The 18930-nt window shown below is 43.6% G+C and overlaps 1 protein-coding gene across 1 annotated transcript in view; it reads right to left on the bottom strand.

Annotated features, from left to right (window-relative positions):
• Positions 1 to 17674, bottom strand: part of GTF2IRD1 (GTF2I repeat domain containing 1) — a 71215-nt gene extending 53541 nt beyond the window's left edge. The window contains exons 1-3 of the mRNA XM_042442563.1: positions 17527 to 17674; positions 3224 to 3290; positions 2130 to 2258 (exon numbers count right to left, since the gene is read on the bottom strand). Coding sequence (XP_042298497.1) covers positions 2130 to 2252 — 123 coding nt within the window. The 5' untranslated portion in view covers positions 2253 to 2258; positions 3224 to 3290; positions 17527 to 17674. The remainder of the gene's footprint in view (positions 1 to 2129; positions 2259 to 3223; positions 3291 to 17526) is intronic.
• Between the last annotated feature and the right edge of the window lie 1256 nt (positions 17675 to 18930).

Genomic DNA, 18930 nt, shown 5'->3' on the forward strand with positions numbered 1-18930 from the left:
ACAAAGGCCTAGTAGAGTATTCTCTCTAGGGATCTCTAGGTCCTCCAGGACAACTCTGTGGTCAACGTCTGACAGACACTGACCATAGAACTGCGCTGGAGGAGCTACAAAGGCCTAGTAGAGTATTCTCTCTAGGGATCTCTAGGTCCTCCAGGACAACTCTGTGGTCAACGTCTGACAGACACTGACCATAGAACTGCGCTGGAGGAGCAACAAAGGCCTAGTAGAGTATTCTCTAGGAATCTCTAGGTCTTTCAGTGCAACTTTTAGTTCAAGTTGACCACAGAGTTGCATTGGAAGACCTAGATATTCTTAGAGAGAGAACATATCTATCAAATCCATGAATAATCAAAGCCACAAATATGGAGGGATGAATGTACTTTCTCTCTCTCTTTTCTTTGCCTGATCTTTCTCAGTTAATGAAACGATACATTTGGCCATGGATACCTCACCAGGTAGATATGGCACAACGAAGAAAAGAAAAACAGGCTTATGTAACATTGCTATCAGAATTTCCTTTTTTGAAAAAGAAGCAAAAAAGTCAGAGAAACAAGAGAAGCTATTTTCGAAAAAGACATCCATACAAATGATTTTCTTTGTCGCAGGAGATCAGAACCGTCGCTGTCTTGTTGGGGAAAGCTCACACTGTGGTTGGCAACACACGGGGGATGATCAAAAACAGCAGATGCTGACATAAAGGTTAATAGAAACGGCAATATGTGTTTTTAAAGATTGACTTCAAAACCTTTTCTGGCTGGGGATGCGAGGAAGCAATTTTCACTTCAGAGCCGAAGCTCTTGAAGCAGCTTCTTCCATAACGGCAACGTAAAGTAACAGGAGCTCACTGTCCCTTCCTTGACAATACTGTCAACATATCTTCGAACGACACTCTTTCTGCTCCTAATACCTTGTGCAATCTTTTTGTAGTAGCCATACTGAGCCTCCAGTATTTAAGGGAACACCTAGAATATCTTGGTTTTTAATGTATGATAGATATAGCTATTAATGGGAGGGGTAGGTAGTGCTTTTATTTTGTCTTAAGTGTCTTTTAATGCTGTTTTCAACTTAGAAATTTAGTTTAATTTTGTATTAACCTGTTTTTAAAAAACTGTATTGGGCTCTTACAATATTGTATGGATCCCATGTTGGGAGAAAGGCGGGGTAGAAATTAAACAAACAAATAGGCCAGAAAAGCGGGTCCAAAAAGAAGTACTTCACATAGATATGGATCCTTCACAAGTTTGTCTAGTCCTGGGTTGTTTAAAAATAAAACATTTTGTGCTGTTCACTTGCCCTCGTTGCATTGATAGCCACCAACATCAATGGTTGTTGTTCTTGTTTTATGTTCTTATATACCACCTTTCTCCCAATAAAGGGACTCAATGGACAGTATTGAGGATGGAGCAAGCTTGTTTTCTGCTGCTCCAGAGAAAAGGACCCGGAGCAATGGATGCAAGCTCCAGGAAGAGAGAGTCCACCTCAACATTAGGAGGAACTTCCTGAGAGTAAGGGCTGTTCGACAGTGGAACAAACTCCCTCGGAGTGTAGTGGAGTCTCCTTCCTTGGAGGTCTTCAAGCAGAGGCTGGATGGTCATCTGTCAATGGGGATGCTTTGATTGTGATTTCCTGCATGGCAGAATGGGGTTGGACTGGATGGCCCTTGCGGTCTCTTCCAACTCTATGATTCTATGATTCTATGACAGTGACTTGCCCTGAAAGTTAGCTGATGCTGAAGTCCATGCAAACTTGCCATTCCTACACTCTTAAAGCTGAGAGTTCACTTTACTGATGTAAGGCAACAAGGCATCTGGTGAAAGCTCTAACTTTCCCGGAGACTTGTGAAATGATACTTTTCATGGACCACGGCTTCCAGAATCCCATAGCCAATAATGTTTCCAAGCTCTGTTCTAGATATGCCCCACTCCCATCCCTGCCAGTGCCTGACTCTTTGAATGGGAGCATCCCATTTGGGGACTACAACTTCCAGAATCCTACAACTGTGACAACCAGTGGGAGCCGCGGTCCAGAAAGTACGTTTTTCATGTTCCGAGACGATATCAGAGCCTGTCCAGAGGAAATCCCACATTCTTTCATCCCGACTTGGTAACAAAATACGCAAACCCGCTTACCATAGAATCTAAGGCAGATATTAAGCTGGTGATAACTTCATCTTTTTGAGAGAAGACCAAATGCCACTGGTCTGGCCTGGAGTTGTTTGGCGGGCCGTCCGAGGGCTTCCCCAGCAATGCCATAGTCACCTGAAACCAGTAAGATTGAGCATAGTTAGATGCAAGGACTTCCCACTAATGGAACACCAAGAACTGAAACTAATGTCTCCTTTAAATGCTATTATGACACTGCACTGCCAGAGTTCATTCTGGCATTGTTGTGCTGGATATTAAAACACCAGTTTTATAGCAAGAGTTGAAGTGGCAGATATAGACCACCCCTGTGTTTTCCCTTCCGAGTCTTTTCTAGTTCCATGTAAATCTAAATGCTTAGGATGTATATGCTTCCATTTTTATCTAAGGTCACCTTATGTTTCCTCTTCGTCTAGCTTCATAATGGCTGCCTGAGCATACTTTGCAGCCTTCCAGGTGTTGTTCAGCTACAACTCTCAGCCACTCCAACACAGCCAATGGTGAGAAATGATGCGAGTTGTGTTTCAACAATAATTTGAAGGGTATACAATTCCCATCCTTCCTTCAGGAACATATGTCACCTGGTTTGGGGACTCTTGCACAGTCTTAGATTGATGTCCCAAAAAGCAAACGACATTTACCCTCCTTTGTAGCGCATTAGGAACATCCAGAGAGGTTACTCGTGTTTAATAGTCATAAGCTCAAAGCACTAGACTGCTGTACCCTGTTAGCATAAATTCAAAGCATCCTTACAGTGGATCTGTTTGAAGGATGAAATCACACAGACAAGACCATTGCACAGAATGAATTACGAAGCCAGGGCCTGTTCCAGACTGCCAAAATAAAGCTGCTTCGGGTCTCTTTGGAGGTATGCTATTTAAATGATGTCTGGGTCCTAAGAGTCCGGAGGTTGCACCAAAGCCACACTCCATTCCTAAGCACCGGAGCGCAGCTTTGGTGCAGCTTCTGGATTCTTCGGATGCATGCATCATTTAAACAGCATACCTCCAAAGAGACCCCAAGCAGCTTTATTTTGGCAGTCTGGAACAGGCCCAGATGTCCAAAGGTACCCATCACCTTACCTTTTGGAGCGGCTCCTTAATCACTGCCAGAAGGCTATGGAGTGGGGCACGGCAACCATGGCATCCCCTGCAAAAAGGAAACAAAAACAAGTGTTTGTCCCCACATGCTATTTAAAGGGTATGCAGCCATTTTTGTTATGTTTCGAGGGGCCTTCCAAGTCATTTTAGGATCAGGAGAGGCCTTTAGGATCGCCAAGGAACCCTGGTGGTGCAGTGGTTAAATGCCGGTCCTGCAGTCACAAGGTTGTGGGTTTGATCCCAGAGGATGGCTCCAAGGTTGACTCAGCCTTCCATCCTTTCGTAGGTCGGTCAAATGAGTCCCCAACTTGTTGGGGGGCAATTGGCGTACAGATTGCAAACCACTTAGAAAGTGCTGAGTTCAGTATGAAGCAGTACAGAAATGTTAATGCTATTGCTATTTATTAGCAACAGGATTTGTGAGCTGGTTTGGGTCCCTTGGTGGGAGAAAATGGATAAACATGAAGTGACCATCAGTCATTGCTTTGTTAGCAAAAGGAACTGAGGCACAGTTGATATAAATCACGTATCTTTTATTTATATATTACCAACTTAAGATATAAGTAGAAAGATCTTGTAGCACCATTGAGACTAACTGAAAGAAAGACATTGGCAGCATGAGTTTTCCTAGACTTAAGTCTACTTACTCAGATGCATTTGAGGAAGTAGACCAAATGCATCTGAGGAAGTAGAGTTAAGCCTAGGAAAACTCATGCTGCCAATGTCTTTCTTGCACTTAGTTTCAAAGATGCTACAAGATCTCTCTACATACTGATTCTACGGACTAACACGGCTGTATCTTTGAATTCTACCACTTAAGATACATGGTTCTCCTCCATGTTCTTGTATATAAATATTCCGTTAGCAGTGTAAAAGAACATAAAAATTTAGTTTCAGTTCCCTACCTCTCTGTTACAGACTGCCCAAATAAAGCTGCTTTGGGTCTCTGTGGAGGTATGCTATTTGAATGGTGCATGGGTCCTAAGAGTCCGGAGGTTGCGCCAAAGCCACACTCCATTCCTAAGCACTGGAGGGCAGCTTTGGTGCAGCTTCCAGATTCTTAGGACCCATGCATCATTTAAATAGCATACCTCCAAAGAGACCTGAAGCAGCTTTATTTTGGCAGTCTGGAACAGGCCAATAGCATCTGTTCTCCTCCCCAGCCAACATGGAAACTTCTCAAACAGAATATTTCTACATGTCACCATTACAACAGTTTTGAGATCACCGTATTTATCATGGCTCCAACCCAAGGAATCATGGGATGAGTAGTTCTAGTTACAGGCTGGTGAGGTGTAGATTTCCCATCACCATTACCATAAACACACATACATACACCACCAGCAGCTGTGGTTTTCCTCTCAGTCGGATAATAAATTCTTCCATGTTTTAGTGGAGTTCTGAACCTATGTTGAAGATAGTTGAGGATGAGATTTTGAGGATGTTGAGAAGATGGAACGTGTCCAAAGGAGGGCGACTAAAATGATGAAGGGTCTGGAAACCATGAAGCCCTACGAGGAACGACTGAGGGAGCTGGGGATGTTTAGCCTGGAGAAGAGAATGCTAAGAGGTGATATGATAGCCCTGTTTAAATATTTGAAGGGATGTCATATTGAGGAGGGAGCAAGCTTGTTTTCTGCTGCTCCGGAGACTAGGACCCAGAGCAATGGATGCAAGGTACAGGAAAAGAGGTTCCACCTCAACATTAGAAGGAACTTCCTGGCAGTAAGATCTGTTCAACAGTGGAAGACGCTCCCTTGCAGAGGGCTGGAGTCTCCTCCTTTGGAGGTTTTTAAACAGGCTTGATGGCCATCTGTGAGTTCCTGCATGGCAGAATGGGGTTGGACTGGATGGCCCTTGTGGTCTTTTCCAACTCTATGGTTCTATGATTCTAAGTAAATATATAGACTGTCTCTCCCCAAGTCTTTGCAAGTTGCAAGAAATCCATTGTCAAAATATGCCGCTCTGCTCGCTGAGCTGAAGATTTGCCCATAGCCCTTTCCTTTGGACCAGAGCTAAGCCATCCTCAAACTGAAGAATCTGCACCCTTGTCTTCCATTTGGAGATGACCCCTGAAAGTGGAAAGTCCTTCCTTGTTGTAGAAAACCGCAATAGATAAACGAAGAGTACAACATGCACGACAAGGACAGGATCCTTCCTTTCATATAAGTGTGATCCTTTTTATCAGGGTTGCCTGCTTTAAACCAGATTGGGATTCCCTTCTCTTACCTGCATTGTATTCTAATTCTGAATCCCCTGTTTCGCCATCCTTTTCTTTCTTATATTGAGTTGGGACCACTGACGCTGAATCAATGTTTATTGACTACCTTTTCACATTAAGAAAAAAAAAGGGGGGGGGGGGGAATACAAAAAAACTCTTTTACGCACCCTTTAAAACTGAGGTCCCCCGATTTTTAAAAACCCTAATTCAAAGCAGCTCCCAGACCATCTTAGGTTACATCTCTTCCGGAAATCCATAATTGGTCCCGCATGCCCATTAAAAGTGGCGAAGCAAACTAAGCCGTAGGGGAGGATCCGTCAGGTGAAGGAAAACGCAGAGGTCCCGGCATATCCTTTTGCTAGCGGAATATGTTTAAATGAAAGTGTTCATCAAATCGGGGAAAGGGAGGGCATGGCAACTTGGACGCAAAGCTGAGAAAAATGGCCTATATCCTCCAGCGACTCCGATCACAATGGAAAATCTTATTATCCAAAGAGAAGGGGGGAAAGGTCTGTTTGAAGTAGAGCCAAGAAGCAATTAAAGATTAATCGCTCTCTCTCCCGTTCAACCGCCGCCGCCGCCGCCGCCGCCGCCATCACATGGATCCAACCCAAACTCAGTAACAAAGCTCCCATTGATTTCAAGGAGGGCAGGATTTGACCTTCACCACAGACTTGCTGAGAAGCATGCGAAGAAAGCCATGGAACAGCTACCATTTTGAAATGGACGCCCATATAGCCATCCTCATACAATCGAGGCAACCTATGGAGAGCAATTATGGAAAGGACCGCTGGTCAACTGATGAGATTTAAATAAAAGACAGAAAAACACTGGTTGGTTACAGGGATCGTAAAGGGTCACTGGCTGCCAGTCTATTTCCAGACACAGTTCAAAGTGCTGGTTATGACTTGTAAAACTCCGTACATAGATAGCATCATAGAATTGGAATTGACCATAAGGGCCAAGGAGATACACAATCAAAGCACCCCTGACAATGGCCATCCAGTCTCTGTTTAAAGACCTCCAAAGAAGGAGACTCTACCATACTTTGAAGCAGCTTATTCCACCATCAAACAGCTCTTGCTGTCAGGACGTTCCTTCTAATGTTGAGCTGGAATCTCTTTTCCTGGAGCTTGCATCCATTGTTCCAAGTCCAGTTCTCTGGAGCAGCAGAAAACAAGCTCGCTCCCTCCTCAATGTGACACTCCTTCAAATATTTAAACAAGGCTATCATATCACCTCTTCTCATATCCAGGATAAACATCCCCAGCTCCCATAGTCACTGCACATTGGGCATCATGGTTTCTAGACCCTGCATCATATTACTTGGCCTCCTTTGGACACATGGCTCCAGTTTCTCAATCTCCTTTTTGAATTGTGGTGCCCAGAACTGGACACAATATTCCAGGTGAGGCCTGACCAAAACGGAATAGAGAGGCACTATTACTTCCCTAGATCTAAACACTATACCTCTATTGATGAAGCCTAGAATCGCATTGACTTTTTTAGCTGCTGCATCACAATGTTGACGTGTGCTAAAATTGTGGTCTATTAGGACTCCTAGATCCTTTTCACCTGTAGTCTTGTTGAACCAGGTGTCCCCCATCCTATATCTGTCTATTTCATTTTTTTCTCCTTAAGTGCAGTATCTTACATTTCTCTCTGTTAAATTCATTTTGTTAGCTTTGGCCCAGCTTTCCAATCTATTCAGGTCTTCTTGAATTGTCCTCTGGGGTATTAGCTACTCCTCCTAATTTGGTGTCATCTGCAAACATGATAAGCATGCCCTCTATTCCTTCATCCAAGTTGTTGGTAAAGATGTTGAATAGCACTGGGCCCAGGACAGAGCCCTGTGGGACCCAACTGGTCACTTCGCTCCAGGATGAAGAGGAGCCACTCTTGAGCACCCTTTGGGTTTGGTCAGTCAACCAATTACAAATCCACCCAGAGACGTAGCCAGGATTTTAGGAAGGGGGGGGGGTCCAGACTAAGTGCCACCATTATAATGGGGCTTGGGTGCAGTGGCGCAGCAGCACACACCATTCATTTTTCTAATGGAGGGGGGGGGGGGCCGGACCCCAAGCCCCCCCCCCTTGGCTACGTCCCTGATCCACCTAACAGTTGCATTTTCTAGCCCACATTTTACTAGCTTGTTTCCATCATATTATGTTCCAGGCCACCCAACAGACTGTATTGTCTCCTATGGTCCTGCCCAGACCCTGAGATCTGCAGGAGAGACCCTTCATTCAATCCCATCGTCTGTTATGGTTGGTGCGGACATGAGAAACTAAATTGTAATTTGCAAGCCACCTTCAGTCCCAGTCTGAAGGAAAAGGCAGAGTATACATTAACCACGTCACTCACACCTGACACTCTGCAAATTCTTAACGCAAGTGTGCAATACTTCAGATCTTGTTGAACTGCAACTCTCAGCATGCTTCAATAATAGTACAATACGTGGAGGACTGAACAATTCCCAGCCCCGTTCTGCATCCCAGCTTGCAGAACAGGGCCAAGCTTCATTTATCTGCATGTCTTTCATGCTTTCCAGGTGTAACCAAGTGCTCTGATTTTTATCAGATGCAGACCTTAGTTTTCATTACTTTTCCCAGGCAAATCCCTTGTCCTTGTCTTGACCTTCAGTGGAGTGGAGAGAATGGTTTATTAAAATATTGGGAGTGCAGATCAAGTTGTCATTCTTCGAGGCTAAGCTTGCCAGGTCCTTTAGAAATGGGTTAGGGAGGGACTTTTTCCGCTGGAAGGCCGCTTATGAACACAGAACTTACATGACATGTAGATAGTGGGGAGATACTACACAACGGCTAGTGACGTCCCATTATGGACTCGCCAGTAGCCTTCAGCTGAAGACACAAGCTGCCGGTTGTGTGTGACTCTGCAGTTGCAAACACCCACCACCATTTTTGTCGCCTGTGCCTCCATTGGGGAGACAAGAGGGACGCAACCTGCTTGAAAGGGAGATATGGATGCCTCACGTGGTTTCCAACACCTGTGATGCATGCGCACAGCTGAGCGTTCTAGCTTGATAAATGGAGAGGTGAGAAGTTGAAAAGGAGACAGCTCCTACCTCCTGAAAAGAGAACCAAGCAACCATGATAAGAGGAGCCAGGCAAGGCTAAGGACTGAATGGAAAAGACCACAGGGCTGGACCTTGGCTCACAAGCAACCTAGAACATGGATGGGCAAATTCTGGAGGCTGATCTTCCGTCCCCTAAGACTCACTGCAGCAGCTTTAAAAATGGGACGCGATAAACGCCTTTCACTGAAAGCTATTGTGGTGTACGGCACACCAAAGCGGTATTATACCCATTACCCCATAAACGCTTTAGAACAGCGATGCAAAGGACTATCTAATCCAGCATTCTGTTTCCACAGCAGCCAAACGTCGGGATGTGGAATGCCCACATGTTTCAGGGCATGAGTGGGATAGTCCTATACGATTATGTACTATATGTTATGTTATGTATTCTATGATTCTATAATCTTGGAGATGATATACAGTCATTATGACTAGTAGGCAGTGATGACCTTAACTCTCCTACTCACCCAAGATAGCTACTCAGACTCTTGTTTTTCTAGTCTCAGGCTATACTGGAGGCTGTGGTCCAAATTTCAGCTAGAGTTTAGAACATAGATGGGAATGGTGAGGCCTTTCAGATGTTGACGACTGCGGCTCCTAGCATTCTTCACTGCTGGCTATCCTGACTGGGGCTGTTGGGAGGTTCAATTCAACATCTGGAGGGCCGCATGGTTTTTACCCCAATCTAGACTCCCCAAAGCTTAGCGACTGCAGCAGTACAGAGGATTACACAATAACCACAAACAACCGTCAAACAAAACTGGAGCCTCAGAAGGGGAAAAGACCAAGAAACCACAATGTTATTCTTTTAAAAAGCAAGAAAGACTTGAGTTTCAAACTGTATTTCCCCCCTAATCGCTTAGGCAAACACTAGCGTCATACTGCAGACAGGAAAGAAGCAAGGCTAAGTTCGTGGGCAAGCAGCACAAAACCACTATACTGGGAAGAGCCAACATGGGGTTTATTTTGTCTTGTCTTGTCGGGTTAAACACATCCCAGAGACAAACCTTTCAACACCGTACGGACGCTGTCTAACAACCCAGTCCAATTTGTGAGTCACGTCACGCTCCAGTATTACACTGTTGAAGATCTCTTCGAAGTTAAAGGCAAAAAATATGCACGCAACACAAACACAACTGTCCTACAAAACAAAGCTGATGGCACTGCTATAAAAATACTGTGTCTGTTCCAAATGATTCCCGTACTCGCAACGGAAATACCATGTAAGACTCGGTGTAGAGACATCTCAGTATTTACAGTGGAGCCTCCGCATACGCGGTCTTTTTATAGGCGGCTTTGAGCATAGGCGCTCAAAGCAGCCAGCGCGCGCGGGGCAGAAGGGGCGGCGCGTCCCATTCAATTGAATGGGCACGCGCACCCGTTGCGCCTCACGCGCCACCGTGCACGAGCCCCATTGGAAACAATGGGGCTCGAGCATAGGCGGATTTTTTTATACGTGGAGGGATCCGGAACGGATCCCCCGCGTATAATAAGGTTCCACTGTAATTTGGAAAGGAAAGAGTATGACTAAAGATGCTCTAAGATGCAAGAGAATTTGGAGAACCAAACCTTAAAAGCGCACTACAAAGTGTGTTGCTTCTCTTGGTTAAAAGAATGGGTAATGTTGGAAAAGGAGATGTTGCTGGAACTTAAGATATGGCTGGCATGCCTACTTAGGCTACGATAAAGACAAAGTTAATAAGGGCTTTAACAATCATTGTGTACGTACAAATTAATATAATACATAGATCCCATGGTTAAACGGGCACAGAACCTGGGACATCCAATACAACTGACACAATAGGAGAAAGAACAGGGTAACATGGGGAATTAGGTATACAGTGTCACAATACATAAGAAAGAATTACGTACTAAAAAATGTTTTGCCATTGGTATATTACACCAGAATAAGATCTCTAGAATGTACAAAAACAAATGATGCCAATGTCAAGGTGTGCCAGGGACTTTTTACCACCGTTGTGCACCAAAGCAAAACAATATTACAGCTAAATGCACAATATGATAACAAGCATCCTGGAAAGGGAAATTCAAGTGAAGCCAGAGTTTTCGGAGACAAACTGGAAAGAGAATTTGGAAAGATTATGTCCTATATGGCAAGAGCAGCAAGAATCGCGTAGGCTCAAGCATGGAAGAAAGATGAAATCCTGGCATTAGAAGAATGGATATCGAAACTATATGACATAGTTGAAATGGATAAATTAACTCCGCTAATCTGAGACAGAAGGGTAGGAAATTTTAATGAGGAATGGAATCCGATCTTGACGTTTTTAGAGCAAAACGGGGAACGGTAGCAACTTTGGAAATAAGATATGCAAGCTGATAACTGAGAATGCTTTAGATGTGAAAAGGAAAAAGAGGAGAAAGAGAAATTATAATTATAGCTTAGCCTAGATTTATAAGTGTATATGTGCTTAATTAAAAGAGGAAATATTGGGAGCATAGTAAGATAGTCTAGATGAGGGGAGGCATATGGGTAGACTGACAAGGAGGAGGTTTTTGTTAATGGAAACCTATGTGAGAAAGCGAGAGTAAGTGAATAAGAAGGTAGAAAGGTGAAGAGATTGAAGATGTAGGGTAAAAGGAGTCGTAGGAAAGGAGATGAAAGAACAAAATGATGAAAGACATAGGACAGTATGACAACTGATGATATAGTATCTTGATGTGAAAGGCTATGAGCTGGAGAATGAGAAGGTTTATTATTATTAGTACAGTAGTAGTAGTAGTAGTATTAGACATAAGAAGTGTTATATAATCTGTTTGCCAATTTTTGAATGAAGAAATGACAATAACAGAGAATTTGTCTATTAAAAAATTATAATAATAAAAAGGGTTATGAGGTGTTCAAAATAATGTACGCCTTATCAGTTGCACTGTGTGAAATGGCATGGTCCACCTTACTATCCTTGTGCATACGTTTAACTGCCTAGATATGAGATGCACCCATGCGCTGCTCAAGGCACTTTGAGCAGAAAACCTCTCTTATTTGCTCAGAACTTGATGCCAGTTATGTTAAAGTCTAGGGAGACATCCAGTGCACCATTGATGTTCTTGAGATCAGTTTCAGTTCTTGTAGCTTGGTAACATGGACAAGGCCCACCGCTTGTAGTCTTGACCATTGCTGCTGTTAAGATCTAGCAGATGTGCAAAACATAGAGCATTATATATGACGACGATGACGATGATGATGTGGATTAATTGGGTGGGACTGAGGAGTAGTAAATGCCGCATTATGTGTACTGACTTGGAGGAGGTTGTAATATACTTTCTTCTGAATAGGACCTCCCTAGACCCAGAGGTATGTAACAACACCCACCTTCTCCCTAATAAATATCCTATATTTGGGAAAGGTGCTTGGATGTATGGTGTCCCAATAGCTTCCTGGAAGAAATATATTATGGGCCCATCGACGCTGTAGAATTAATGCAGCTTGGCCATGGCTCCGTCACACCAAATCCTTGGAATGGTAGTTTTATGAGGCAGGTGGCTCAAGACCTTGTACAACTACAAATGCCAGGATTCCAAAGGACAGAGCTACAGCGCATAAAATGGTGTCAAACTCATACAGATGCACCCTATTTGAACTCATTTCATGTTGGTCTCAGGACAGGATAATTTGGTTCTCACTGAAAACCTAACCAGACGGGGAAGATCAACAGGGCAGCACTTTCCTGGGAGTGCTAAACTATTAATCCTCTTGGATCTCTCCAACATTTATTGTGGTATCCTATTGGGCTGGCTGTGGAGGATGGGAATAGGAAATGCTGTGTTACAGTGGTCCTAATACTATCTGCAAAGCAGAGTGGCATTGGGGGACTTATCTTCAACCCCATGGCCTTTGTGCTATGGTCCTGTGTGCCACAAGGTTCACTCCTGTCTCCTAAGGTCTCCAACATCTACATCAATGGTTCCCAACCTGTGGTTCGGGACCCCTTTGGGGGTTGAATGACCCTTTCACAGGCGTCACCTAAGACCATCGGAAAACACACATTTGCACGTAGCAATGAAAATAATTGCATGGTTGGGGGTCACCACAACATGAGGAACGGCATTAGAATGGTTGGGAACCACTGATCTACATGAAGCTTTGGGGGAGATCACTGGGGTGGGATGACATCAGTAACCTGAGGACACTCAACTCTCCTTCTCCTTGTCATCTTCTACCTCTATGCGACTGTGGGCAAAACAGATATGTGCCACGATTCTACAGCAGTCCTTCTCAACCTTTGGCCCTCCAGATAGTTTTGGACCTCTGCTCCCAGAATACCTGGTTTTGGCCATGATAGCTAGGGCTTCTGGAAATTAAAACTCTCAAACATCTGGAGGACCTAAGGCTGAAAACCAATACTCTCCGGGAAAGGGCTGCGTGAAATGACAACATTGCCACCAATAATTATACAACAAAAACAACTGTAATAGGTCCCTGGCCTAAAACACTACAGTGGAAAAACTAGAGAGGGAGACAAGCGTCAAAAATCTCAGTGGACATTTTTCACAGTAGGGTTTTGGGGCAAGACAGACAGTTCTGGAAGATCAGTGGGGGATTCGGTTCACTAGAGCTTCTCTTTCACAAAAGAGGGGCACTCCCCGGGGCTCAGTTTCCCTTTTGTGGTGGGAGATACGCATTTGAAATCAAAGATGCCAGCTCCCTTGTGCAACGGCAAAGAATTATAAGTGGGCAGACGCACATTCCCCCCTTTTTTTCCTTACGTTTGAACCATCTCAAGGGGATGGGGAAGAAGATGAACAGTAGGGTGCATTTGTCTTAAGAACTAACAACAAGCTTGGAAATCCTCATTTTTGACTCTAGGTAGCAAAAGGAACTATCCCCTGGTGAAAGGGAAGAGTGAAATCTGTCCTAGAAGCACTAAACCTTCTCTACTCGCTCATCCATTCAGGTTTTAGTGTGAGTACAAACAGTTTCGGTTGCTGGAATCTTGTAAGTTATTTGGCACTGTTTTCCTTGCGCCGTCCTTTAGACCCGTTGCTACATGTCCATAGGTTTTGCCCTCGATTTATCCAAGGATCATATCCAAATCCTTAATTTAGGCCCCCAAACCTGCCCTCGACTTATACATGAGGTCGACTTATACGGTAATCATCTTATATGGATAGGCCATCTATCCATATTGTTTCAGATTTTAAGAATGGTTTAGCCCCTTGTTTGTAGATTTTGTCGGATTGAGATTAAAGAGAACCGAGTTTAGATCCTGATCCATGAACCCTAGGTCCTTCTCTCAGACTGGGATACTCATAAGATTTTTGTTATAGGTATATTCTCTAATATCCCCAAGTTCTTGTGGAAAAAGCAAAAGCAAAAATGATAAGAGCCCTGGCGACACAGTGGTTAAATGCCCGTCCTGCAGCCACAAGGTTATGAGTTTGAACCCGGAAAGCTCCAGGTTGACTCATCCTTCCATCCTTTTGTAGGTCGGTAAAAGGACCTACATGTTGGGGGCAACTGGCTTACAGACTGTAAACAGCTTAGAGCAGTGATGGCGAACCTATGGCATGCGTACCAGAGGTGGCACTCAGAGTCCTCTCTGTGGGCACATGTGCCATCGTCCCAGCACAGAGTTTGCCAGAGTTTGTTACTAGAAAGCTAGAGGGACATGGCACTTTGCAATAAATAAGTGGGTTTTGGGTTGCAGTTTGGGCACTTGGCCTCGAAAAGGTTCACTGTCTTTGGCTTAGAGGGTGCTGTATTCACTATGAAGCGGTATAGAAATGTAAAGTCCTATTGCTATTGCTATTGAAGAAGTGCATTTCATCTACATCTTAGGAGCCCTGGTGGCCAGTACCACAACGTTGTGAGTTTGAACCCGCAGGGCTCCAGGTTGGCCCAGCCTTCCATCCTTTCCGTAGGTCGGTAAACAGAATAAGAAAATTCCTACAGAGAAGAGGAAAATACAACTATGAACACACTGCAAGGTCCTCCTTTAACATGATTTATGGACAGAGGATGGCAAAATCTGGATTGAAATAGGATTTCAGACCTCCTCTAGCTCAGTTGCTGTCAGAAGACTAGCCAAAACTGCAAAAACAATGGGTGTCTGCCAATCTTGCTTTGCTCTGGAAGCCAAACTCCAAAGCAGGTCTCCTACCCAGTTCTGCGGCGCGGCTGAAAGATTGGCCTCCCTTTTGCCACTCCGTCGGAAGGATAAAAACAAAGTCCAAGTACTTAACGGGGAAAGGGGTCGGGGTTCCAAGTGCGCTTCACAGAGCGAACCGTTTTCGGGAGGCTAAAATTAGCAAGGCGCATTTGTGAAATAAGCCCAGCTCAATTCAAATCAACAGCAGCCTACTTCCTCCCCATTCGCCCCCACACTTTGCTAATCACAAAGATTGCTTTCTGCGCTCCCTTGAGAGGCTGTTAAATTCCTTCTTAATCACAGCGTACCTTCCACATCACCGCACTAAAATGTCTGCATTGGAAATGGTGTGCTGTGGCCCTTTCTCAGGGAGGTATGCGATCCCAAACTGCCTGCTGCATGCATGATGCAGCAGGCAAGTTTGGGGACCGCATACCTCTCCTGAGGAAAGGGCCACAGCAAAAAAATATTAAAACGTCAATGCTTTCATTAAGCCTAGATTAGGAATCAACTGACTGTTCATCTATCAGTTATAGAGATCAAGAATATAGAGTTGGAAGAGCCACAAGGGCCATCCAGTCTAACCCCTGATGCAGGAATTCCCATCAATCAATGTCAAACAATGCAAATCTTGCAGCACCTTGAGACTAAGTGAAAGAAAGAAATGTCAGCAGGAGCTTCCGTAGAACTGAGTCTACTTCCTCGATGCATTTGTTCATCTCGTCATTTTTATACTCTTTAGACATATATTTACAGTTTCTATTCACTCTTATTGACAGCCGTAAGTGTGTGTATTTACTAATGTTCATATAGTATGTGGTTTATGTATCTGTATGAATTTTGGAATGTGGTCATTCATTATAGTCGTTGACCACAATAGCTATTCAACTTCTGAAAGTAACTACTAAACTAGGAGGTCTGAAATCCTAGTTCAATCCGAGTATCAATTTTGCCTGTCTCTTGTCCTTAAATCAGTTCAGTGAGGACTTGTAGTGTGCAGAAAAGTCAATGCACAGCAGGTTTAGCTGTGAGGAAAGAGGAATGAAGATGGAAGATATCAACAATCTAAAGCGCGTTCAGACTCCAAAAAAAGCTGCTTGGGTCTGTTGGGGTATGCTGTTTAAATGATGCATGGTCCAAGGAATCCGGAGGGCTGCCCAAAGCGCCCACTCCATCTATAGGATGAGTGCGCTTTGGAGGCCACCTCTGGACTCTAGGACAGATCATTTAAACAGCCTAACTCCAAAGAGAGCAAGCAGCTTTATTTTGGAGTCTGGAACCAGGCCTAGATAGGCAGACAACTCCATACTACTAGTAAGAAAATCAACATTGAAATAAAGTAATAAAGAAATAAGAGAGGGCAGGCTTCCTGTTGAACATAAAACAAAATAAACGCCATGGAGAGCTACAGGAATTCAACGTGGACATAAAAGAAATTGAAAATAAAGATTTGCGTACCATGGTATTATTCCCAAACCATGGATTGATCATGATCGAAACAGGGTGTGGTCACGAAAGCAGAATAAAACTGGGATTGGGAAGAGCAGCTGTGAAGGAACAGGACAAAAATCAATCAATCAATCAATCTGTTTATTCGGTCGCTGACAAGATAAAATAATAAGAACCAATAAAATAGTAATTGTACAACACAATTATTAACTATTATTAAATAACTATTTATTATTTATTATTATTAGTTAATAATATTAACTATTATTAAATATTAAATTAAATTCGAAGAGCATATAAGCAAACTCTATCTATTAACATCGACCAATTGCGAACGTATCTTACATAGGACATAACAGAATTTAGCTACCTTAACTACATCATCTGGGTAAATAAAAGGTATCAGAGTGTCCGGGATATTTAATTAATAGAGGAGTAATCGTCTGATGGCGAATGTCCTTATAGAAATGACAATACAAGGGAACATGGGCTGTAGTTTCTATAGCCCCATTGCCACAAGAACAGAGCCATGAGTCGTAGGGTATGTTCCTGTATCTCCCATCTAATACTGCAGTTGGGAGAGCATTAAATCGAGCTAATGATAGAGCTCTTCTGAATTTGGGTACAGTTACATAGTACGGATAAGACGCTGGAGATGACGACGACAATTGATTGTTGATCACTAAATGTCTAGAAAAGGTAGCAGTTTTGGTTTGACCTTCAGTGTCTAGAATCCTTTGCCTTATGGCTAGTTTTGCTTGCTCTAGTCCCATCATTAAGATGGTATATCTAGATAGTCCAAGAAGATTCGATTTCTTATAGATGGCAAGATCTTAAAGTATAAAGAGATTACACTGAATACCAAAATTGGAATGTCTCAGCCATCATGCTTCCCATGGCCATGTGCGGATGTGAGAGATGGATAGCGAAGAGAGTTGATAGAAAGGACATTTGAGCTGTGTGCTGGAAAAGAGTCCTAAGGATACTAGGGATGGCCAAAAAGACAAGCCAACGGGTCCTAAAACATATCAAGTCTGAACTCTCTCCCTGGAAGCCAAGATGACGAAACTGAAGCTGTCATAATTCGGCCACATCATGAGAAGACATGGCTCACGAGAAAAGATAATGATGCTAGAAAAGGTAGAAGGTAGTCGAAGGAGATGAAGATCATTCCAGGAGGCCATGGACTTGAGCCTGCAGGACATTGAGCAAAGCAGTTTTGGACAGGGAAGGTTTGGAGATGTCTCATTCATGGGGTTACAATAAATCGAGGCAGACTTGAGGGCAGTTAACACAACAACAACAACAGCGGGATCATTGTATCTCAATGCTGGAACCAACAGTGATCTACAAGCTTTTACAACACACCAATGATGCATATGTTCAGAAGGATGGTAGTTAGCGTTACCAGGCAAAAGGCAATGGTGCAGATACACTCTTCCTCCTTAACAGATACACATCCTTTGCAGACTTCTATGGCAAGACAGACGGAAGATGTGGAGGAACTGGTGTCAAAATCGAAAACGGCAGCATCAGAGTCCCCTCTTCATGCAATTCTGCGAACAAAGCAAACACCGCGCAATAAAGGTCTCATCTGGGATTATCCCCTAATACAGTAAATAAAGGCAAACTGCATTAGAACAAGTGGTTCCTCAAACTGTCAGGGATCCCCATAATCATCCATCTAAATCCAAAAAGACAAATTAAACCCCCCTCCCCAAGAAAGACCACAAAGATCATCTCCCAAGAAACAAACTTCTAGATTCCCAATGGAAAGAACATAAACCTTAAAACCTAAGTTAGATACACATGTGTCTTAGACTCCTCTCCCTGCTTAAAGTTTTGAGCTTGGCTCTTTAAACTTGGATCCCAGAGAGATGAGTTTGAATCTCCCATCTTCAAACGGAGGCTGGATGGCCATCTGTCAATGGAGATGCTTTGATTTGGATTTCCTGCATGGCAGAAGGGGGTTGGACTGGATCAGGGCCCTTGCGCTCTCTTCCAGCTCTATGATTCTATGATCTCAAGCAAACCAATGGCCTAGATGTAAAATAGGAAGGCTAGCTAGTTACTTTGCAAACCTTTGAGGAAAGTAAGCACACACCAGGCGATCGTGTAAGTCGTCTTTTTACAAAACAGACTGTCAACACATTTCATAACATTGGAAGAAAAATGTACTCGGAGGACTAAGATCGCCAGAACTCATTAGATGGAGACTTCCTTTGACAGCATTCAGCCAGACTGCTATTTTGATCATCTTCTTCAGAGCGTGGAATATATATATATATATATATATATATAATTAGTTGCAATATTAAGCGGATAAAAAGAAAATCAATTCATTTGAGACGTGGTGCTTGAGAAGAGAGCTGAGGATACTGTGGACAGCCAAAAAGACGAACAACTGGATCGTTGAACAGATCAAGGAAATCTCCCTGGAAGCCAAGACGATGAAACAGAGGCTGTCGCACTTTGGACACATGATGAGAAGACACAACACATTAGAAAAGACAATCATGTTTGGAAAGGAGAAGGTAGAGGAAAGAGACCAGACACTAGATGGATGGAGTGAACTAGGGAGGTCACGGGGACAAATTTATGGGACTTTAGCCAGAGCAGCGGAGGAGAAGGAGCCTTGGAGATGTCTCATCCTCAGGGTAGGCATGAGTTGGGGACAACATAGAATCATAGAGTCATAGAGCTGGAAGAGAATGCAAGGGCCATCCAGTCCAACCCCTTGCCATGCAGGAAATCCAAATCAAAGCATCCTCGACAGATGGCCATCTAGCCTCTGTTTAAAGACCTCTAAAGA

Source organism: Sceloporus undulatus, chromosome 11 (genome assembly GCF_019175285.1).
Source record: "Sceloporus undulatus isolate JIND9_A2432 ecotype Alabama chromosome 11, SceUnd_v1.1, whole genome shotgun sequence".
NCBI lineage: Eukaryota > Metazoa > Chordata > Lepidosauria > Squamata > Phrynosomatidae > Sceloporus > Sceloporus undulatus.